Genomic DNA, 25,361 nt, shown 5'->3' with positions numbered 1-25,361 from the left:
CTGGCTACGCTTACATGCAACCAAATTATCCATTAGTAATCGCATTGATGGCTCAATCGGACTGAAAAGCCTTCATGTAAACACCTTAATCGATCCGATTGAGCTCGATCTGAATGAAAATTCAGCATCATCATACGGCACACCCTCTTTTTTTTTTCACACAGGGCTCGTTCCGGGACTGGTCCCCAATGTTACAAGGTCCACAAGGTGCTTTATTTAAAAAAAACGTTTTCCCTGAAAGTTTGAGTTAGAATAGTTTGCAAGAGTGCGATTATGAACGCAGTGAGGCGATGAAAGGGGACTCTTGAGTAGGTGAGTTTACCTGTTCTGCGTGAAGATGTTTAATGTCTCCACTTGTTTAAAGACGGTGCGGAAAGCAAAAGCCCGTATTATCATTTTGTCTGCGTCCATTGCAGATAGCGCCGTTTTTGCTTCCTTTTCGGCCCAAGCTTTTCCGGTTCAGTACGCCTGCCAAGTGTATAGTCAGGGGCGGTTCTAGAGGCGGGGCCCCAGGGGCCCTGGCCCCTGCTGAAATCTGATTGGCCCCTGATTGGCCCCCGTTCCTAGAGGTGGGGGAAAAAATCGATTCTTAGATGCATCGCGTGGACGATTCTGAATCGATTCACAAATGTCAAAAATCGATTTTCTAAAAAAAAATATATATTTTTTTTCCTAATAACGTAATATTGACGGAACGCAAAAGGCGGAACTCTAAAGCGGACGTGCAGTGCGCGGACAGTCTGTGGCGTGCACATAACAGACGCATGATGGCTGAGCGCCAAATTCGAATGGCACCCTCTTCGTTAAAAGCTAACGTATGGAAAATTGGCAATTTCATTGTTACCTATTTAGTATTTTTTGTATGAGAGCTGCTTTCTGTATTGTTTAGTTTTCACATCAATATGCTGTAAACCGATCTGTTATACGTTATACTGCCCTGCAATATGTGCAATGCCAGTCACAAAAAGTTACATTTTGACTGTGCTCTCTGCAGATGTTCATTCACTTTTTTTGTATAAGCTGTTTTTGATTGTGGTATACAGCAAACATTTCAAGTCATAACTCTTTATTATTTAGTTGTGTATAAGAGCGGCTTTGTATGTTACTAATTATTCAGAATATGCATTAGTCCACAAGCATTATGTTTGTATGAGAGCTGCTGGTACATAATTCTATATTTTTGAACGAAAACTGTTTGTGAATTTGCTACAGCAAAATGTTGTTGTTTTTTTGTCTGAAGGATTATATTGCTCATTGGAAATAACAAGAGGATGTTGGTTAGAAGTCTATTATTAAATGCTAGATTTTGTATTAATTTATTACAAGTATGCTGCTAGTACAGGGCAGGCACACATTTATTTTCCTGTTGGTTCTTTGCAATGTTGGGACAAATGCTGGCAAATGTAACCTTACAGTTGACTTGCCAAATCACTTCCATTTGTTTTATTAATAAAATGAATTGAATATAGGAAGTATTGGAAGTAAGTTCGTTATGGGTCATCATAAATACTTTGCTTTAAAAGTACCAAGTAGTAAAAAAAAGAAAGAAATCGTTAATAATCGATAATAGTTACCCTCTGAATCGTAATCGAATCGAATCGTGAGGTGCCTAGAGATTCCCACCCATCAATCGTCGACGAGAAGAGCAACCGCAGAATTCTTCACAACGATCACAGATGCAATTCCACCCCCAAACAATTAACAATAATTTACTGTTTATAAGCGACGACATGATTATGAAACTTAAAAGGTGGAATTCAGAAAGAAGTGCATTATTGTGTCCTTTATGCACAGTATAAATAAATGAAAAAAATCATTAAGAACTTTACTGGCTCATAATTTTTTATTAGAGCGTTTGAAAAAGGAATGACTGCCGAAATGTATTTGCACCGTACTGAATAAATAATTTTGTGTGCTTGAATGTACCCTGTATTTGGCCCTTTAAAAGATGTAAAGCTGGTCATCAAAAAAATTGGATCTAGTCAACTAATCGGAGTTGGGCATCAAGACCTGCAGTGTAAATGCGGCCTTATTGGCTTGTATTGTTCCTCCTCCATTGCATGTCTGTGAACGAACGGTGACTCTCCTAGTTAACTCCATCAGAGGAGATAATTAGGTTCTTTTCTAAGCACCAGCTTTTAAATGACTTCACCAGAGAGACGTCTGCTCCCCGCACTGGAGCGTGCACACCAGATGTCAGACAGCCAAAGCATGGGAGTCTTCTTACAACCAATCTGCAACCTCTTTAGCAACATTTCTACAACTGACAGACAGTGCAACAGTAAACGTCCCTGTTAAGGCTCAGTCACACAAAAAACTATAACTATATTAGCATCCACACCACGGGACGTTAATGTTCTGTTTATTATAAGCGTCTGATGCTTTAAATGCTCAAGATCGTTTTTGTCGGGTTGATTCTGATGGGGTGTAAAATGTTTTTTTGTTTTTTTTTGTTTATCAGCTGGAAAAATAATTGTTCTAAAAGTGATTCAAATGATGTAGTTCCTCTGACATTTTCGTTATTGTTGTCAATGTTGTGGTGTGGAGTCGGACTTCCCTGTTCTCATAGAATTAGTCTAGGTTTTTTCAAGTATATGGATTATATCATTAGTTTTAGATAGTTTAATACTATCCTTTTCATTTAGCAATTTACCTTCGTACAAGGTACCTTAGTACACCTTATATTTAAGCTGATTGTCAAAAGCAAAATATATGCACAATTTTCTCTGTGTGGGTTGTAGAAAAGTGAATGATTAACATGCTATTAATGTATGAGCTATTAGGTGTTGGATTTTAATTAGGGCATTTGCATGGGGAGATGATCCTCTGGCCTTGCCCGGATTCACAACTGTGCCAGCGGTTCCCAGTTTTAATCCTGAAAAACTGATTTTGCCATGCTGCTCATACATAGTGGCTCTCATTCACTAACCGTGCATGAAGTCTGCGTACAAACGTTTTCACAAGCAAATCATGCTTTTTTTTCTTGCTTTTTTTAGAAAAGGCTTAAACCACGTGTAGACATAAATCACGTACGCTTGGTCTAACATTTAATTCTGAACCTTCATTTTTATTTTGTTCTATAGACCTTATGTAGCTCCGCCCCTTTTCAGCGCTGCGCTCATTGTCTTTTGACTTCCGGTCTGTATTTTCACAGCGTTTTGCGTGTTTATTAATGAACGGCTCGTTTTAAAATCTTCCCGGTCGATTTACATTTGTTAAGTCATCTGCTTTAAACATTACAGTCCTCATGATAACTTTCGTGAACTTTACATTAAGTAAATCCACTTAAAAAGCTAATTACTCCTGGACAGAAATGCCATATAAATATACAGAGCGACCGCAAAACGGAAGTTAAAAGACAATATTCCAAAGATGGCGGCGCCCTTGTTTCTCTGGTGCATAAGGTCTATATCGTAACCCTAAAGTATTACACTTCAGCTCATTGTGTACAGCCTTTGCCTCAGCACGTTATCAAATCTTTGATTTTATTCAGGTCTGTGTTTGCGATTGATACTATCATGCAGCAAAATCACTGCATGAATTTCCTCTCACCTGATCTGAACTTTAATCACACTCTCTAATCTGTTCATTTATAATCACTCTGGTCATTATCTGGCTTGTACATGTGACTATGAGTGAGCATGTATGTTTCTTAAACAGGAAGAGCATGTCAATTATTCGCTGCATCAGCAGCATGTGGTCTGCATGTGCACAGGAAGTGGAAACAGTAGGACAGGAAGCACACATTGTCCTCTCGCTTCAGTGGTTGTGTGTATGTGTATGAAGGCCATTGCTCCACTCACACTTTTCAGATATTCACTTAATTTGATGGTTCAATCAAATCACAGTAGGATAGAAATCTATGATATATAGGCTAGATTTGTTTTGTGTGTGTGGCTTAAAATATTGTTCTCATCATTATACCCTGATGTATCATCACCCTAACATCATTTAACGTAGGGTGAATTCCAGTAAATTAAAAACAAAAACATTATATACCAGAATTCACCCTATACTGTATGTTATCAGTGTAATATCAGCCGTTGATCACCCTTCTCTCAAGATATCCAGACCAGCATCATTGAGAAAAGCCATATATCAGCTGACCACTTAATTGAACTGTGATTTTTCTTCTATAAATCTCTGAATAGGAACACAGATCTTGTGGTGAGGAGTGTTACCTGAGTAGAGATTGGATGATGTCAAGCTGCCAGCAAACACCTCCCTGTTAGTTTTATGACGGGGTCAGTTACTGGGTAAACCCATTCCAGAACAGGGTGGATCCATCCGTCTCTCTCTCTCTCTCTTACTCAGTTCCTCTGTCTTCCTCAATTTATCGCTCACCTTCTCACTCTCTCTTACCCACATTCTCTTTCTTTCTTTATTCTCTCTATCTTGTTTCTATCTTGTCTTTATTTTAGTCACACACTATTGGTTAGGCATGTGACACATTCCTTTTAGCTGGTTTGCCTCATTAGCTTCTTGCCATTGCTTCATACATTAATGAAAGCTTTTCTTTTCTTTTTTAATTGAAGCTTTTTTTTATGTTAAGCAGTAATTGTTTCATAAAAGCGATCATAAAAGGCACTCAAGGGCATTCTGTATAATGTTATGGCTAAAGAATTTTCTTTTTAGGTATGGCACAAAGTATTTGTAAAGATCATTCATATGAAGTGAGTTGTGCAATGTTGCGGTCTGATGAGTAGTTTGTGCTTTTCATACTTTTGGGGTTGGTAGGATTTTTTTTTAAAGTCTTTATTTGATCAAAAATACAGTAAAAACAGTATTATTTTACAAATACACTCAAGTAAAATAGTATTTTCTTGTAAAACATTTTCTGTATTTTCAGTGTAACAAATCAAAAGAAAAGCATTTATTTGAAATAGAAATCTATTGTAACATTATAAATGTCTTTACTGTCACTTATGATCATTTTAGTGTGTTCTTGCTGAATAAAAGTAATAATTTCCTTCAAAAAAATTCTTACTGGCCCCAAACTTTTGAATGGTATGAATACCTTTCTGCAGACGTGCTGTTTCAGATTGTTTTTGTGTGTGTGTGGGTGGGTTTGTTGATGACTTCAATTGATGTATGTGTTCAGAGGAAGTTTCAGCATTTTATCTGGCTGTGATTTCTTAAGAGGAACTGAAGTATTGTGCAAACCCACATGCTGACAGACCTCACAAACGTATATATTTCTCTTTCTCTCTTTCTGCCACACTTTATCACTGTGAGGAGACTGGCCTCTCACCCAGTTTTTGACCCATTTTGCCCGAGCCCGTCATCCACCTGCTCAGAGCATCATCACGTGCACAACCCCAATACAACCACCAATCGCACAAGCACAACTCACACTCTCATTACTGAAACCAGATGCGGCATCCGCAGGCTCACCCGGTGTGTGAAGTTGATGCCAGAGCTTCTCACCACCATCTTAAATGGCTTTCTCACACGCTACTCTTAAAGGTTAAGTGTTGGCCCTAGGCACTGTTTGCTAACTTTCCATCTCAAACATTAAAACAAAACATTGGCGCTCTTAAAACCCTCTGAACAAATGCAAGTAACCCAGTACACGTGGGATCAGGCCTGTGTTTCCCATCGTGTTTCTGTGGGTATGTGTGTCAGGGTCATTCATTACAACACACAGTAGGTGTAAATCCATCTAGTGGTGTCCTGAATCCTGATCCAAATAATGTTCAGTTGTCCTGATGATTTGGTGGAAGTCTTTTTGTGTAATTTCTCAAAGACTGGCTGTGATTCATATGTTATTGGATAGCCGTCTCTGCAAGAGCTGCCCCTAAGATGACATCATAATGATGCTCTTGTGCTTGGCCAGTCGCTGATGTTCTGTCTCTGATGCTTCTTGTCTATGTCAAGGGTGAAGTGTGTCGTCCTTTTGCCTGATGAAATGAGGACCTCCTTTTTATAGATGCAGGCTGAATAACAAAAGACTGTTCGCCCACTTTGAGGTTGATCCCATTTCAGTGCAGCAAGTTCAAGGGATGTTACTCTGTCGTATTCTTGAATCAAAATCACCTCCCCTCTCTCTTGCACCGACTTCTCTTCTCTGATGACACGTTTACTGGCGCGAGGACCTGTCACTCACAGCAGTAGCACACCAGGGCTGGGTTCAGCCCCGACAAAACGTTGCACAACGTTTTTTAAACAGAAACGGTGATGCGTTGAACACACTGTTCTGATGACGCAAGAGTTGCAACTATGGCAGCTGAGAAGGCCATTCTTTGTGTTCTTTGTGAAGAATTTTCGGAGCCTGATGAAGTCGGTATAAATATGTGTTTAATACTACAAAATATGCCCGATGTTACAGTTACTGCACTTGCCGCCCAGAACAAAAGAGAACATCCCAATCGAGTGAAGGGATTGCTGAAACTGAAATGGAAGCACACATCTTACCTAATTCAGACTAAAACACATCTATTTAGCCTCACATACTGACTTTATTTGTAGTTCATACTGTTTTAATACCCTGTATTTTCTTTCTCATTTTTAGGAAAAGCACTTAATTACCATTGTTTATTTCTATACCAATACACTTGCAATGAAGCTAAAAATATAAACAACTACATCATTATGTTGATATCCTATATTTTAAAACTTACGACAAACATGTCTTCTAATATCCTCAGTTGTTGCGTATACCGAGCTGCATCGAACACATTTGTAAATTACTTTCCTTGAACCCATTGTGCGAGTTCACTTTAATGCGAGTGCTTTATATACATGTTGCTGCTGATTGGACTGCAGTCCTGACACACCCACCCAACAAGAGAAAACGTATCTCAAACCCCATTGCACACCGGTGCACGCCGCTTCCAGGAAACATGACGTTCAACCCGGAAACCGTAGCAAAACGTTGCGCACCGTTTTGAACTTGAACGTGCCCCTGAATGATCCAATCAATTCCAGCTGGACAAAATCAAGTCCCGCCCCTGCCTTACATTTTTTTTTCTTGTTCGTGAAGCTGTTTCACTCGGATATATCTCACAATAGGGAAGAAAAGACTACCATTTTAAAGACTTCTTTTTCATGCCAACTTTAACAATGGTGTGAATATAAAATATGTGCATTTTAAATAAGGCATATGTTTTGGTTCTCTGTTTCATGTGTACTGGCCAATTTTAGCTCGTGACCATGACCAGCAAAGCGTCAATCAAAAAATTACAATTCTGTCATCATTTAATCTCCATCATGTCAATCAAATCCTATATGCCTTTCTTTTTTCTATAGAACACAAAATGGACTGAGTTTACCCTTGTTTTGAGAGCTACACAATCAGGGGGCCCAGGGCCCATTAGGGCAGTGGTTCTCAAGTGGTTTGGCCATGGGACCCACATTTTCCCATGGTCATCAAGGCGCGACCCACTTTTGTAGTATATATTTCTAGCCTAATATATAGGCTATATATTATAAATAATAAATTTGTTTGAAAAAAAACAAAACAAAGCAAATTTATTTCACAAAAACAATTGTTGACACACACGTACCGCATCCCCTTTTACTTAACATACACATAAATTGTACGAATACGACTAATAATCAGTAAACGGTAGGCCTATAAGGTAAGGCTATTAATTAAATAGCAGTCCCAAACAATTTTTTGTTAATGCAATTAAGTCGTATATATATATATATATATATATATATATATATATATATATATATATATATATATATATTAGGGCTGTCAATCAATTAAAATCTTTAATCGATTAATCACATGATTGTCATGAGTTAACTCGTGATTAATCGCACATTTTTTTATTTGTTCTAAATGTACCTTAAATTAATACTTTTCAAGTTAGTAATACTCTAATCAACGTGGGATAAATGGATAAATATGGCATGGATAAATATGGATGCTTTATGCAAATGTATGTTTATTATTGAAACCATAGTCAACATAGAGCATGAAGACGAGACATGTTTCAAAGGTCAGATGTTTTTCAAAGAACTTGTTCATGTCTATTAGACACATGTAGAAAGAACAAATAAATACCAGGTTCCCATTACTTCTCTTTCTTTGCACTGAGCAATTAACACAAACAATTTAGTTTAGTTTAATTTAAACAAATAATGTGCTAAATGTACATTTATTATTAGGCTACATTATAGTTTGTCTCTCTCTGTGCCCATTTTGATGAAGCTAAATTCTCAATAAAACGGTTTTCATTGGTATATTTTACTGTTTCTGTTGTCAAACAACGGAATGAATATGAAATGGTGACTGAAACGCGACCCATTAAGACATAACCAGCTCTCCCTTCCAAGATGTTAATCTGCACAATAATCCAGATAACCGAGCCGTCGTCTGATGAAATCAAATACACATAAGATAAACACAATATCTGTTTTGCGATTTCGGCTATACTTGCATGTAAAAATTAGAGAAGCAACATCATATCTGTGTTTAACTGAATTAAAGCGGTGCTCCTCTCTCCAGCGCGAGACGCAGAGAGAGAGCGAGAGAGAGAGAGGCGCGCGTGCGTGCTGGGAGAGCAGTACCGGCGGTACCGGTAGATTCTCAGAAACTAAATAAGGTTTGGGCGCTTTGTTGAAGGGAAAAAATCGCTAAATGGGTCTGCAATGTCGCTAAGTTGGCAACACTGTGTATCTCCATTTCTCCAACTAGGTTTTGGGCCACGGGTCAAACAGAAAATACGCGCTGCGTATAATATATATATATCTCTATCTTGGGGGGTCTTTAAATGTTACTTTGAAGTCAAAAAGGTTGAGAACCATTGTACACGCTTCCCACACAATAGTGTATGATTTCAAAGACTTGAAATAGAGTGCAAAAGATATAGTATAGATCACTTTTATGTAGCTGTTGTTATCCTTTTAGGAGCTCTACAACATCCGGCTAACTAATGTAAATAATACCTATTCATAGCACATTTGCATAATTTCAAAGGTTATACTATGAGGCTGCTGAAGAATTATTACTGATGGTTACAGGCAGTTTTGGGTAAGTTAGACGTTCGACTTGAAGTTTGTTGAAGCCGAATGGTTCTTGGTGGACACGGTTACAGAATCCCAACCCTGTGCCAACGGCCCGCAGCAGATCGTGTGAATAATTTAGCACCTGGTCTAATCTTACCAAGGCCTTTCTGTTCATGCCCTTCAGAATTGATCAACGAATGCCTCATGGCACCATAAGAGGAAACACACAATATAAATATAATAGAGGAAGTTACAGGTGACGTCCACAGAATTGGGAATTTTTTTTTTTTTGAAGGGAGTTTACCAGCACACTTGCATTACCACATGCAAACTATTTGCGATTGTTAGAGCAGAAGTGCTGTGTTGGCGTGTTTGGATTTGCCTTTTGGGGGTTTCGAGGGGGTGCGTTTGTGTGAATGGTGTTTTGAACATCTGTTGCAGCTCAGGTGTCAGATGAACTGTCACCCGTTTCAGCAGAGGGACGGCAGAGTAGCTTTAAATGTCTTTTCCATACTTACACGTACTAAACGCTCCCTCCCATTCCACTGGCATAGAAACAGGTGCATATGAGTGTTTCTTAAAGAAATAGTCAACCCAAAAATGAGTGTTTCACGAAAGAGGAAATCATGAGGTTTAGTAAGTTGATTTTCAGTATTGGGTGAACTAAATGAACTTCCTGTTAGTTATTAACTGCAAATGGCTTCGTTAGATGAAAGAGAAAGGAAGAGATCAGGGGGTTGAAATAACAAAACGGATGCGTAAGAGAATCAGAGGCAGCGTGTCCTCCAGTAGACACACACTGATCCCTAGAGAGCAAATCTGAGAACGATAACAGGGTAAATACAGGAAGGAAACAGGCTTTCTAATGGGCAGCCCTTACACATGTTTACATTGCTCTTGGGCATTCAGAGATCAAGCGTTCAAAGATCATGATGACGCTGTGGAATAAACACACACGCACAGACTGATTCAAAGACGCACTGAATCATCAGATGGTCATCCAGTTGTTTTCAGTTCCTCATCCTGTGAACTTCTTTATGTGGAAAGAAAATTGACGTTTGAAATTGATTAACTTAACCAAACGCATCCACACACACACACAAAATAAACAAAATGTTGCAACTTACAATTGCTGTGAAAGCAGAAGCGAACTTAATTGTGCTAGTCAGAATGTGTAACTCCTGTTGTGGATGCGCTCTTCCCATAACAACAATTAATAACATTTATTTTAAATCTAAAGATATCACGACATTTTATTGCGAATACACATGCGAATTTGACTGTGCTAGTCATGATTGAAGGTGTAACTGTTGTGGAAGCGCTCTTCCCGTAACAACGTGCTAAAACATGGGCGCATAAATTCACAAAATTCTTTTACAGTAGTGTTGTCATTATAATATTATGTAGTAGCCTAAATGACAGATTTGCCAATTATATTTCAAGCAATTCAAAACCATCATGGCATCAATAGTTTCTCAGCTGAAGGCTGAATGTGTTGCTTTCACATTCACACAAACCGCGGCACGGTTCGAGTGCAACCAAACTCAAACTACCTCCTCCAGGTAGTCTCGGGTTCGGTACCCCAGTGTGAACCCGGGTCCGCATTAGCGATTTATCATGCGAACCGTGCCCCGTTCCGAACTAAACTGCCAGTGTGAAAGCACCCTACAAAGCGCTCGTTGCAATGTGATTTGAAGGCAGCATTAGCTCACCACTCTCTCTACACTATCAGTCTCTTCCACCCCCTCACACACCCGTACGCTCTCATTCTCTCCGCGCACAGACTTGGCGAGGTGCCGAGCAGTCTGAATTTGTCCTTGTCCTAGATCTGTGTGTAATAAGCAGGTTTGTAATGAAGAGTTACAGTGAGAGGGAGCTGAAAATCTAATTCACACTACAGGAGATTTGCAACACTTTCCTTTTATTTAATTAATCTGTTACCCTTTTTTCCCCTTTAGACGAGGCCTGAATCCCCCCCACAGAGTGAAGTCTATTTCCATGACGACTTTCACGCTACAGGAAATTGAATTTCTACAGAAGCATGGAAATGAGGTAACTGATGACGGCATAGTCAAAGTGCAGTGATGTTTTTATTGACACAGTGATTGTGTCGTCATCCCTGTGGACTGTTTGTGTTGATATCTGGACGCCACTGAGTTTATGATTTACGTCGAGGTCATAGTCGCATGTTTGTGATAGGATAAATGACGGGAATTTCTGGAATTTCTTTTCTTGAAAACGCCCTTACATCAATAAAATTATGAGACAGTTGTTCTAAAAATAGAGTAGCCCTATAAATATGTAGGTGTGTGTGTATATATATATATATATATATATATATATATATATATATATATATATATATATATATATATATATATATATATATATATATATATATATATATATATATATATATATATATGAGCTTCTTCTGAACCACAAAGATTTGACCACTTTTCATCTCCCCCTTCCTTTCCTCAACATTCCTGGGATTTTTCCCAGGTCTCGTGAGGCCTGATTAACGAGGATGAGCTGGAAATGATGTTGCGTGCTGAGGAGACTCTTATTTGAGCGCTCTGTGTCTCATTTAAACCATGATGAACTTCAGGATGATCTGTGAATGCGTGTGCACACTTTTTGTTTTATGAAGTTGTTTTTATGTGGGTCCAATTCGAAGCGGTCTGATCAGACAGCGGGTTTGGTGTATTAAAGTCTCACAGCATCTGTCAGTCTGAACTTCTGATTTGGTTTTCGATGATGAGGGAATGTCACGCAAACTGTTGAAGTTGGCAGATCTTCAGTAATTTGTCTAGCTTACTAAGTGACAGATGCATTTGCCCAAATATTTCAGAGTTTGAGTGCACACACTGCCTTTTTGAACAACGCAAGAAACTCTACAATTCAAAATGTTGGGGTCAGTAAGAAATAGGCAGCGGCTAGTTGCACTATGTGCAAATAGCGATATTTACACTAAAAAAAAAGTAGCAGTTCTCTGCAATAAGTGCAAATAGTTGGTAGATGCTATGTATGTATACTTAGAAATACTTCACCCCAGTATTGTTGTACTTTAAAGGGATACTCCACTTTAAAATGAAAATTCTGTCATCATATACTCACCCTCATGTTGTTTCAATCCTTTATGAATTTCTTTCTTCTGCTGAACAGAAAGGAAGATATTTAGAAGAATATTAGTAACCAGACAGTTTCTGGTCTCATTGACTTCCATAGTATATATTTTTTCCTACTATGGAAGTCAATGAGACCAGAAACTGTCTGGTTACTGACATTCTTCTAAATATCTTCCTTTCTGTTCAGCAGAAGAAAGAAATGCATACAGGTTTGAAACAACATGAGGCTTTTGTAATTTATCATATTGCCTGATATTGGATATTTAATGTTGCGTGTTCTTTTTTTACGTTTCGATGACCTTTTCTGTCATCTAACACTGACTTAAAGGTATTTAAAAACACTAATAATTTAATAACAATTGTTAAATGTAATCTTCAGTCAATCTCAAATAAATCTTCATTATTCATACTGTATATTACATTTGTGATGCCTAAATTCCCTTGTTGCATTTTTCTGTGTAAAAAAGATGCACTGATTCCTGGGTCAGTTTTAGCTTTAATCTCATGGATGAGCCTGTCTTGGACCAGCACAACGAGTTCATGCAAACACTGAAAGTGTTATTACATTAATGTTTGAGGGTCATAGAAAACTTCCCTGAGTGTCTGTAGGGCTTCTCATTAGACTCAAGTGATAATGCGTCTTCACTCTGCTGTTGCTATGCATAATTAATAAGCTGCTACCACTGTTTTTTAAGGGTGTGTGTGTGTGTTTACACACACAAATGTGTGTCTGCATAGATTATATCTAAATGGAGGCAGTGTCTTCACTGCTGTGAAAGGCTTTATAGACACACACACACACACACACACACACACAGCATGTCCTGCCTTACACTTTGCCTATTAATTTATCAGTTGTGATATCTGAGTATGTGTGCATTTGACTCCCAAGAGAGTTTATTTAAATGTTTTTTCAAATGTCACCTTAAGATATTTGTGTCCTTCTTGAGAATGTGTGAGTGCATGTATTCAAAACAAGACTTTCCTTAGTATGAATGCCTGCATTGTTTTTCACACATGTGAGGCAGTGAGAAAGAGATCCTGAAGAATCTTTCTGTTTGTCTGTCTTCTCTCTAATAAACTGAGAAGTAATGGGACAGAGTTTCTTTAAAAACCCTTGAGTCTTTTTCATGTTTTTTGACATGGATGAATCTCTGTTTTACATGTTTATGGTATATTTGCCACTTGAATGTCTGATGATCTTTTTCTCTCTTCATGTGTGTGCTTTCATGCACATGCAGGCATGTAAACCGATATGGCTCGGCCTTTATGACGACAGAAACGTGGCCATCCCAGACTTCAGAGAACCTCAGAAAGTCAAAGAGTTTCTTCAGGACAAATACGAAAAGAAGCGATGGTGAGGAAGAGCACAGACTGAAATGTTTATTATTATGTTTGATATTTAATTGAGGTATCATGTACAGTCAGTCATCATTACTGCAAAATATATTATCCCACTTATTACATGACTGCATACCAAATAAATAAGTTATATATAAAAAATATTAATACAGCACATTTGAATCTTGATTTGCACTTTATTGCATGTGATGTGTCACATGGGTTCATTATTACCTAGTGTTTTCTGAAACTTTCGCAGTGTTTTTTAAGATTGGATTTGCATAGGCAAATATTGTTCTTGGTATCACAAAGATAAAATAAACACATCATGGTGTATGTGTGCTCTGCTCATTTAAATGTCTTTCTCTCAGGTATGTTCCTCCAGAGCAGGCTAAGACTGTGGCATCGGTTCATGCGTCTATCTCTGGTTCGTCTGCTAGCAGCACCAGCAGCACTCCAGAGGTCCGACCGCTCAAAACGTTACTGGAGGAATCAGTACCCAGTTTACACTTCAGCAAAAACACACCCAGCCAGGTAACACAATGATATATATGCAACTGGGTTTTTTTTTTTTTTTTTTGTTATGTAAAGAAATTATAAGGGCCCTATTTTAATGATCTAAGCGCATGGTCTAAAGCAGCGGTCCCCAACCTTTTTTGCGCCACGGACCGGTTTAATATCAGACAATATTTTCACGGACCGGCCTTTAAGGTGCGGCGGATAAATACAAAATATAAAAAAAAAATTAAATATAATAATAAACGTGAATCCAATGTGTAGGCTTACTTGCAATTTTATTAGCAGGGTACTCGTAATATCGCGCCTAAAGACAACTGAGAAAGCCTGAACACAAACAAAAAGCCCCCCAAAAGAAAAAAATCTCCATGTTTACGTTGCTGATGCGATGTAAGGGTGGCGCTGCCAATAAAGCACCTAAAAGCTGTCACAAAGAACCGATTTTAAGAACCAAAATTAATGATTATGAATATGTAAAATATAGCAGGAGACATTTTAATTGTTTAATAATAAACAAGTGTTTTCTGTGCAAAGATGAAGTTGACAATGCTGACTCGATCTTCGCAGTATGCCTAGTGAACGCGCCAGAGAGAAATGCACATTTCATACGAATTACATAAGCAGAGAACAGTCAGTTTTCTTTTGTTTTGAATTGTTCTGTTTAAAATTAGACATTTCAAGCTTTCTATGTCTCAGGTCTGTGAGGCAAGTAGGCTACCTTATACGCTGAATTTCGGTTAATTTATGAGATCAGCTCCAGTTCACGCGCCCGCGCCTCCGTGTCCTGATTAAATATTTTCTATTATATTTACTTCTTATTAAATCCAGGCAATTGGGTGATGAAACATTGATTAAAATTAAGATACAATTAATACAAAACGAAATACAATTTAAAGACAGGCTTTTTGCTTTCTGTCTGAGGTCTCTGTGAAAGTTTTAAAGCAGTCTTTTTGTGCCGCTTTCAGAGCGCTCACGTCCGTAAGGGTGAACTGTCCCATCCGAACAATTATTATTATTATTTTTTATTTTTTTTTGTGAAATAGGCTACATTTCTAAATTAATGCGACTTATAGTCCAGTGCGACTTAGGCTATATTATGTTTTTTCTTCTTCATGACGCATTTTTTTACTGATGCGACATATACTCCGGAGCGATTTATAGTCCAGAAAATACGTTAAGTTATATATTCTTTTTGTGAGGCCCGGTACCAAATGTCCCACGGACCGGTACCGGTCCGCGGCACAGGGGGTTGGGGACCTCTGGTCTAAAGCACAGGGTGCAATTTCACTTAGGGCGTGTCCAAATCCACTTTTGCTAGTTTAATGACGGAAAAATGGTCTAGGCCAGGCGCATGGTCTAAAAGGGTTGTCCCAATTCTCTTAATGAGTAATGGGTTTGTTTTGGGATAACGTGCGTTAAACCAATCAGAGTCTCATCTCCCATTCCCTTTAAATGCCAGTTGCCCTCACGCCATGGCAGATTCGCTATTTACATGACGGAATTTGATAGTGGAAAGACCGAACGCGTCTCCAGAGCGCAAACGGAACTGCTCGTGCACGAGGTAAAAGTGCGCAAGCAGACCATCTACGGGACAAGCCGGATTCCACCATATGTTTATTTACACAATAATAACATTGTAACAACTTTTACATTGTAATCCTTTTAATTATAATATTTGGCATGTTTGTGTGCTGCTGTGCATCACTGTGTGTTTAATAAGCAGAGTGTACGTGCGTTGTGGACCCGCCTATAGGCGCACATTACTAACGTGCTCTTTAAATAACAAAAAGATATTGCGCCATTGACATGGCAACTCAGTTGCCTCAAAATAGCAACGCGCCAACAATGCGCCAGAACACAACTCGTTTTCAGACCAGCATGCCCATGGGCGCACAAATGGGCGCAAATGCATTTGCTATTTAAACAACGTGGCGCAGGACGTGAAAATGATGACCGCGTCGGGCTGAAACTAGCAAAAAACACTTGCATCGCGCTTGGCGCTGCATTGCGCCGGATGTAAGATAGGGCCCTAAGAGTGCTTTCACACTAGCACGTTTGGTGCACATCTAGGTTCGGTTGCCATCAGAGTTTGGTTCATCTGTGTAATGTAAGCACTGTTTTCTGTACTCAGGTGCGGAAAACTCAAACCTACCCAAGTCCGCCTGAAAAGGGTGGTCTGGAGTTCGGTTCATGTGAACTCCGGTGCGGTTCACTGCTGATATAATTGCAGTCGTACTAAATTGCGCAAGTAAACCTCTATTAATGACGTATGATTCAATAAATCTGTGTGTTTGTGTGTGTTCTCATTCACTTTCCTGATAAGCGTGACTGATGCACTGCAAGCAGAGAGAATACAGAATATTGTCCAGAGAATACATACATGTCTCATTTCTGCTCGCCTTCAGCAAAAATGGGCTCCCGCTTTCTTTTGAACATTTGCGGTTATATTTGCAGTAGTAAGATGCAAGTGCCACTTGAAATCAAAACCAAAGGTTCAAAAAACAAAATGTAAAAGTGAGGTGAGCAACTCTATGCATCGTTCCGCCTTCTCTTGCGTCGTTGTTAGAGGTGTAAACAGATGCTGTTTCACGATGCAAACGCACCACGGTTCGGACCCAAACAATTTGATTGTGAACACAATCCCAGCGGGGGCAGGGGAGGGGGCAATCGAAGCTCCCTAATACTTTTATTCAGCAAGGATGTATTAAATTGATCTCAAATATTATGATTACAAAAGATTTATATTTTAAATGAATACTATTCTTTTGAACTTTCGATTTTCAAAAAAACCTGACAGAAAGTATCACTGTTTCCACAAACAACATTCAGCAGGAAAACAGTTTTCATCATTGATGATAATAATAATAATAAATGTTTCTTGAGCAGAAAATCTGAATATTAGAATGATTTCTGAAGGATCATGTGACACTGAACACTGGAGTAATGATGCTGACAATTCAGCTTTGCAGCACAGGAATAAATTACATTTTAAAATATATTAAAGTAGAAAAGAATTATATAAAAAAATATATAATACTTCACAATATTACTGTTTTACTGTATTTTCGAATCAAATAAATGCAGCTTTAGTGAGCATAAGAAACGTATTTAAAAACCTTGCCGACCCCAAATTATATTTGTGGTTAAGATTAAATCAATATTGACCATCTTTACTTTCTTAATTCGAGTTTCTGGTCTAATTTCTTCCCTCTCAGTCTCCGGTTGTGTCACGCGCTCAGCTGGCCCAGCAGCAGTATCAGGACAGGAAGTTCGATCTGCTCAGCGAACTGGGTGGCGACATTTTTGCTGGTCCCCATTCGCAGTCCACAGGCAACGCAAACTTTGCCAACTTCGCACATTTCAACAGTCATTCAGGTAAGAACAAACTCGCACTACAACAAACCATCCATTTTAAAAAGCAGTACTTCAAGGTTCAAGACAACTCTTAGGGGGATGTGGTCTGGTTTCCCATCATGCTGTACTAGACTTATTGACAGTGTTGCCACGGTCACAAAAAACATAAAACCACTAATCCTTAATGGCGTCTCTTGAGAGTAATGGTCTTAAGTTTTATCAGTTAATGCCAGTAACCAGGTCCAGAGGGTCTATATGGCTGGATTTTGAACCAGTGCTTCTGGGTAGAGGTTTTCTGTTCATTTCATGCGTGCATGTAATTTCTTTATTTGTGTCATGTGTTAGTGGGTTTGTTTTAGCAGGTTTGTGTGATTCAACATTGTATCATTCCACTTTATATCAGCGTGTTTAATGTCTTCATACGCAACCAGTGTTTAAGTCAGCTAAATTTACAAGATTGTATTTTAACTGAAAATATGAAAATTAATTGAATTTGTGAAATTTCCTGACTGAAAAAGAAACTAAATTGACCTAAACGCTGGACACGTTCATCCCATAGTTTCATTCCTGTTTCTCTGTTATTCCTCATCCCATTTTCTGTTTGTGTGTGTGTTTGTTTGTGGTGGACCCCAACAGCGCAGAATGTGAATGCTAATGCTAATGCAGACTTTGCCAATTTTGATGCGTTCAAATGTCCGGCTGCTCCAACCACAGCAGCGTTTCCATCAGCTCCACAGGACTCATTTCAGCCCACACAACCAGGTATAACACAAGCTCACAGCCAGGCATATGAACATCCATTCACCTCAAGCCTCCCTTTAAGAAATGACTCCTTGTCCAAGTTGTGCTGTTAACTTAGAAATGTGATTTTGAAAGTCGTTCTGTTTGTCTTTTTTTTTTTCATTGCTGATTGTTTACATTGTCGCTTCTCAACCATTCCTTCTTTTTATCAGTGTTGTTTTAATTATACATTTAATTCTCTCTAATCAAAAAATATACTTTTATTATTCTGTCATTTCAGTTCCTCACTTTCAGCTTGGCTTATTTTTCTTCTGTTTTTAAGTTCTGTTTTGTTCAGCGGGAATGCATTAAATTGATCAAAATATGACAGTAAAGACATTTATAATGTCACAAAAGATTTCTATTTCAAGTAAATGCTGTTCTTTTGAACTTTCTATTCAGCAAATAATTATAACAATGTATCACGGTTTCCACAAAAAATATTAAGCAGCTCAACTCTTTTCAGCATTTATAATAATAATAATAATAAATGTTTTGTGGGCATCAAATCCGCATATTAGAATGATTTCTGATGGATCATGTGATACTGAAGCCTGGAGTAAATTCAGCTCTGCCATCACCCAAATAAATGACATTTTAAAATATATTACGATACAAAAGTTATTTTAAATTGTAACAAATTTCATATTACTGTATTTGATCAAATAAATGCACCCCGTGTGAGCATTAGTCTTCTTTCAACATTAAAATTGACCCCAAACTTTTAATAATTTCGATTACTTTTTCTTTCCTGCTTTTCATACCTGTGCTGTCATTCACTCATTTCCTGTGCGTACGTCAGTGTACAACAGTCTCCCATTTAGTCGCAGTGTGGGCGAGTTTACCTCATCGCTGCCTCCACTGGCCATGCACAGTAAGTCACAGCTTGTGTGTGTGTATGTGTGTCTTGTGCACACACTCTGTTCATTTGCTGTTTGAAGTGGTTTTCCTGACACTATCATGCAGTGGTGTGAATGAAATCCGATTTTCCTTATATAGCTCCTCAGGAATTCCCCTCTTAGTCAATGTTCCCTCTAAGCTGTGTGCTTCTGTTGTTGCTCCTGTGTAGACGGAATAACGTGGATAAAGCTGACCCATGTTGGGAAAATGTCTTGAATCTGAGATGTTTGAACGTTTTGGGTCACATTCAGCTCATACTCTCTTACTGTGAGATTTGAGAGGAAAATTCTGTCTTGACAAAACAAGTCTTTATATTTTGTTATAATTTTAATATTGAAAATAACATAATTGTTATATTTAAAAAATTAATGTAATTAAATAATATAATTAATAGTCACCTTTATTTTTTTATTGTGCTTTATACAATACAGATTGTTTGAAAGCAGCTTTACAGTGATAACAGGAAAATGATTCAATGATGCAAGCCAAGATCAATTCGGCTGCAAAGTAGCTTTAAAAAGAAAATAGTGTCATTGTTCAGCTCAAGTCAGTTCCGTTGTAAAGATAATCAATTATTAAATTGGTTAGTTTCTGCAGAAAACAGTGATGTCATCTTCCAGTTCAGTTCTCATACAACAGCATCGGTACAGTCAAATCAATAATATTGTTGAATATTAAGTGTCCCCAACTAAGCAAGCCAGAGTCGACAGTGGCAAGGAACCCGAACTCCATCAGGTGACAGAATGGAGAAAAAAGGGCCAACGAACGAACACGGTGTGGTTTAATTCCGGGCTGCATCACAAATAAACTGAATTATATAATATGATTAATATAAAAAATTTTAGAGCAAATTTTATAATTATTTATGTAATAATTATGATTATTAGGGGTCAAGCACCGAAGGTAGGCACCTTATTGTCTCCGTTGGTGTTATTCTTCCGTTTCTTCTTCTTCCACTCTTGAGTCTAAGGCAGCCCATACCGCTTGTAGGAAAGTTATGAAATTTGGCACACTGATAGAGGACAGCCTGAACTGTCAGCATGGCAAATTTGGAGTGTCTAGTGCCACCAACTGTCCAAATTTGCACTCACATTTATGCTAATAACTTTTGAACCGTAAGGGCTAGAAACAAAATGTCTTTTCTTTAAAAAAAACTTTTTTCATCCGATTCCTTTGCTTTGACTTTATCGAACTCCTCCTAGGCCGTTACTTCGATATTTATGAAAATTGGAACAGATCATCTTCAGACTATGCCGACAAAAAGGTATGGAATTCAAGTTGATTCGTCAAACCGTTCTCGAATAACAGGCAAACGATTTCAACAAATAGAACACCAAAATGAACGTGAGGCTATATTTCCGCAACGCTTTAGTGAATTCTCACCAAACTTGATGTGTGTTATGGCAACCATGACTTGAGTCTACCTGCACCGTTTCGGCACAGTGCCACCTAGTGGTCAGGAGATATGAAAAATATATCTTTTTGCTTATAACTTCTGAACAATTTGTCCAAAAGTCACAAAACTGGTGTCTTTAGATTCGGTGCAGCATTTTGAGTATCCCATGTTGGCCATTTTGTATTTTGTCGTAAAATGCTATATTTTATGAACGCATTGGCGTATCGTTGCGAAACTCGGTGTGTGTCTTCGGCACCATGCCCTGACAGTACTAGATGCCGAGAACATAGATACCAATTTTGCTATAGTTGGCCGAACTTCCTGTCTACCATTTTGATTTTCTTTCAAAACCGACTTTTTCGAACTCCTTCTAGACCGTGTCCGATTTGCACCAAATTCTAGTCAGATTATCTTCAGACTGCGCTGACAAAAAGTTATAGTTTTTGTATACAGCAGCAACAAAGTTGAGGCATGAAGCCAAAATGACTCTGAGGCTGTATCTCTGCAGTGCTTTGTCATGTTGACACCAAAAGTGTGTCTATAGCCGCTTTCCGACCGGAGGAACCTTTTCACAGTTCCTAGAACTATTGGCTAAAGTACCCGGATGTCGGCGTGTTCGCACCGCAGGAACTAGGAACGATTTTAGTTCTAGGAACTCCATTTGGAGGAACTCATTTAGGTCCTACTTCAGAGTAGGGTCTAAACCAGCACTATAGGAACTACCCGTGACGTTAGTGTACGCTGATTGACCGAACGCACGCGGAACAGCAGCACCCGCCATTTTTAAAACAGCTAGAATGTAAACACACAGATTATAGCCTATATTTACTTCAGAAACTATCTATACAAACATGGAAAACAGTGATAGATGGGTCTCTAAACCTTTATGCTGAAGAGAAAATCCAACGCAACTTTTGAGGGCAAGCCAAACATGATTATGTTTATCTGCCCAGCTAGCAACACTGGACATCAACCACACGGCGTAGGCTAATAACCTTTTTTTCATATACTGTCTACTTTCTATAACAGTTCTATCTAATAACATATTAAACAGTACTGTTAGACAGATCGCTAATTAATAAACACAGAGAATGCGAGCATTGTTTGCTCTGGCGTTCTCAGCGCCGCCAAAATAAAGGTCCGTCGCGCCGTCAAAATAAAAGTCACCGTGCTTGCGTCACTCCCTTACCCCTCCTACCAGTTCCTATGGCCACTTGGCCAGTGCGAACGCAAACAGCAAAACTGAGTTTGGGGGAGAGTAGTTCTTAGAACTGTTTAGAAGTGGACAGTTCCTAGAACTAAGTTCCTGTAACTACTTGGTCGGAAAGCGGCTAATGTGTCTTTGTCACCTTACTCTGACCACACCACATCAAACTGGTCAAAGTGCCATCTATTGGTCGAAAACGTTAAATCAAATAACTAGTGACTGTATGTATGATTTTTCAGGCATTTTGCCTAAAATCATCTTAAAATGTCTTTAATTGCTCATTGTTGTAGTTGGTCTGACACTCCCAGCCATGGTGGCATGACTTATCGTGTTCTTTGTGCTTGGCCCCGATAATTGCTGCTTGCAGCTATATTTATATATTATTATTATTCATTATTGTGTAAATAATTAATAAATAATTTGGTTTTCCTTGTTTTTAGCTGAGTTTACTGTTCTGTAAAAAAAAACAGGGTCTGCCCAAAACAAAACGTGTGAAATGGACTTTCTACTGTTGTTGCTCCACAACAACAAAACTTAGAGGAAACATTGCTCTTTAATCTTTTCTCTCCCTCTGTTGCTCATCTTTTCTTTTCCTTCCTCAGGTAGCTCATCAGGACTAGCTAATCCCAACTTTGCCAACTTCGATAACTTCCCCAAATCGTGCAGTGCTGATTTTCCCTCGTTTAGCTCCACCCAGAGTAACTCTGTGGAAGCAGTCAGTGTCCCTGCGGACCGATACGCAGCCCTGGCCAACCTTGACAACGTATTCGGCACCAAACCTGAACAAGGTGCATTTTCATCTCTATCTAGGCTTGATATGAAATTTTTTAAGCATGACTCATTTTTCTAAATATTTGAAATGCACAACTTTCCAGATAATGTATCTGTATCCTGTGCATTAATGTGTGCTGGGGTTTAAAAAAATAATAATTCTGTCTCCCTCCACAGGTACGAGCTCGGCCCCTCCATCGGCAGGTGTGGGTCCGCCCCCTCCACAGGCAGCTCTGTTTGGCGGCGACCGCTATGCTGCTCTAGCTCAACTGGACACGGTCTTTTGCACCTCAACGCCAAATGTGAGCGGCTACAACACTGCCACCACAACGCAAGGGTGAGACTATAAAAAAACAGGTCTCTTTTCCTCTCATCGTCTTTTTCTCGGTCGTGTTGAACACTCTTTCTCTCATTCAGGTCTATGTTTGGATCCTCTACAGCCGTTGCTCCGGCTCAAGCACAACAGGGTTTACCCAGCATGCTTCAGGGTTTTGCAGGTAAACGTCTTTCAGATCTATTGGAGATTTCCATTCTGCCGCCTCCATCGCATCTCCTGCATCTCGACTGCATTTTCTAACAGGGCCTTCAACGAATCCATTCGTCGCTCCCGGGGCTCCGCAGGCCACTAACCCATTTCAGACCAATGGGAGAGGAGCAGCGCCAGGAGTGGGCGTGGCCACAGCAGGTATAGGCGTAGCTTACATGTACCTGCTAAATCTTAGAGTTCAAATAAGTCGATCGGTCAAACCCCGGCGTTTATTCGCAGGAAAATCTTCTCTGAATTCACAGCAGGCTTTGTCCTCGGTTTCGGAAGAGTTTAAGACATGAGAAGCAGCTCTTGTTTTGTGTCTCATTATTTATTTAACACACCAGAGGGCTTTGTGAAGATTTTTAAGTGGGTCAGATACGCCCAGTCTCCATGCTAGGAGCTAACAGCTTGAGATCGCTCTCACACGCGAGATACAAAGACACCGCAGAAGAGCTGCAGAGATTTCTATATCCCTGCGGCGGATAAATGTTGAGTGTGTGTGTGTGTTCGTGTTCCAGAGAGAGAAAGAAAAAAGGCAGAAAGGAAAGGCGTCTTTATTTAAATGTGAATGAGGAGAGTTTTTATATAGGCCAAAAATGAGAAAACAAAAAAGCAAGTGCGCTGCGACTGATGGTTTTGTTTGGCTGTGTTCTTGACATGCTGTTCAGACATGATAGGACCCCTGCAGGGTCAGGCTTACGCTGCGGCTCACTTTGGTATGTCCATCTCTCTCTTTCATTTTTCTCCCTTATTTCTCTTCCTTTTCTGGGGCTTAGCCTTGACATAAGACTAGCAGGATAATATAAACACCACTGACCACAATTCTGCGGTCGTCCTGACCTTCTGACCCCATTAAAGAAAGGTGTGCTTGTGTCGTCTGAGGTGGATGAACCCCAGATAATGTATTGTCTTCTTATCCTTTGCATTGATATCCCATGTCTTCAGCTGTCACAGAAAATTAACCAAATGCATATACGCTCAGTAGGCAATTTAAAAATGAATATTTCATTAGATACAAAATATCAAACCAAGTGGCATCTGAAAACAAACGATGCCAGAGCTTTTCTTTTCTTAATTGGGGGCTATCATGTTTTACAGTGTCCAGTCTTCAGTGTCACATGATCCTGTCACTTTTGATCAATTTCAATTTTGTGTATGTTTATATATTATAAACTGTTGGTTGTTCTTCTCTGAGGGCTGTGTATTGTTTCTTTCCTTCTTCTTCTGCTGTAGTGCTTTAGTCATGTTTTGTCATCTGCTCTACCGATATAGCGCCACAGATTTCTGTACTCAGGACAAAAATAGTCAACATGACCCTATTTACTGTTCTTATTTTGAATGATTCATCAGTGCATGTCACTTGAGATTGGTCTTCTAAATTTGAGAACTTGCTCTGCCTCTTAAACATTTCACTTTTCGGGGAGTTGGAAAAAAACATTAAGCTCTGTGTCTTAATTAAGTTTGTATGTTTTTTTTTCCATTGCAATTCCATTTCAAATCCACTGGTAAATAATATTAGGTTAGTTCATATAATATAGTTTAGCTGTTATTTAAAGATTTTTTTCCAGTGAAGTTGAACTGCAAACATGATGTCAGTGCATCTCACAGATTGGCTAAAAAGGTAACTGCATTGAAAGTCACATGTGTGTATGTAAGTCAAACTGAGACTCTGTTTGTCCCGTAGCCTCTTTCGGTCCACCATCCATGAGCATGCCCACTGGTTTTGGAAACGCTGCTGCATACAACCTTCCCACCAGCTTCAGTGGAAACTTCCAGCAAGCGTTTCCTGGACAGCCGTACGGCCAGCCGCACGCGTATCCCCAACAACCCAACGGTAGGGGCTGAGAAAAGATTTTAATGCTGTTATATTAATGCTTTACAGTTCAGTCCACCATCATGCAGCTTTTTGTAGAATGTTTCAGCTGTACTTCAGCTATTAAGATTTTCACATGTTCACATTTTTTTGTAGTCACATATTTGTTTTGTTAGGAGGTTTTGCTGCGTTTGGTCAGGGTAAGGTCGCTCCATTTGGACAGAACATGACGGCACCTGGAGTAACCAACAATCCCTTCCTGGTGAGTTAAAGAACTAATTTTTGCAAGATTGCAATGTTTTTTTTATGAAGTCTACATTTAATTTCAAATGTTAATTTGAGTCTATTTATTTTACACATTTTACATTTAAAATGTACTTTTTGAAGCTAAATCTTTTATTTAGAATTTATTCATTATTATCAATTGTAATTTATAATTTATATATTATAATTATACATTTTAAATCTACATTTTATTCCAAATGTTCATTTATCTTTTTTTTTTGGTTGCTTTTTTAAATTCTATTTTTATAAAGGTAACATTTTTATCGCAAATGTTAATTTGAGTGTCTTTATTTATATATTTTTATTTTGAAGCTGTAACTATTATTGAGAATTAATTAATAGTAATGAATTATAATTAATAATTTATATATTTTAAG

At 38.7% G+C, this 25,361-nt stretch overlaps 1 protein-coding gene across 5 annotated transcripts in view; it reads left to right on the top strand.

The window, feature by feature from the left end:
• agfg1a (ArfGAP with FG repeats 1a) overlaps nucleotides 1–25,361 on the top strand; it is a 30,527-nt gene that overhangs the window by 3,697 nt on the left and 1,469 nt on the right. Inside the window, exons 2-13 of one of the 5 annotated variants that reach the window (XM_084418104.1) lie at nucleotides 10,920–11,013; nucleotides 13,334–13,449; nucleotides 13,805–13,967; nucleotides 17,165–17,324; nucleotides 17,940–18,065; nucleotides 18,886–18,957; nucleotides 22,189–22,374; nucleotides 22,535–22,694; nucleotides 22,775–22,854; nucleotides 22,938–23,042; nucleotides 24,571–24,720; nucleotides 24,876–24,961. In XM_084418104.1, the coding sequence (XP_084274230.1) occupies nucleotides 10,920–11,013; nucleotides 13,334–13,449; nucleotides 13,805–13,967; nucleotides 17,165–17,324; nucleotides 17,940–18,065; nucleotides 18,886–18,957; nucleotides 22,189–22,374; nucleotides 22,535–22,694; nucleotides 22,775–22,854; nucleotides 22,938–23,042; nucleotides 24,571–24,720; nucleotides 24,876–24,961 (1,498 nt within the window). The remainder of the gene's footprint in view (nucleotides 1–10,919; nucleotides 11,014–13,333; nucleotides 13,450–13,804; nucleotides 13,968–17,164; nucleotides 17,325–17,939; nucleotides 18,066–18,885; nucleotides 18,958–22,188; nucleotides 22,375–22,534; nucleotides 22,695–22,774; nucleotides 22,855–22,937; nucleotides 23,043–24,570; nucleotides 24,721–24,875; nucleotides 24,962–25,361) is intronic. The other 4 variants (XM_084418105.1, XM_084418106.1, XM_084418108.1 and 1 more) reach the window with 4 other exon arrangements.

This window comes from Rutilus rutilus, assembly GCF_951802725.1.
Source record: "Rutilus rutilus genome assembly, chromosome: 9".
Lineage (NCBI taxonomy): Eukaryota > Metazoa > Chordata > Actinopteri > Cypriniformes > Leuciscidae > Rutilus > Rutilus rutilus.
The sequence above is the reverse complement of the archived record's forward strand: the minus strand, read 5'-3'. Positions and strand labels throughout refer to the sequence as shown.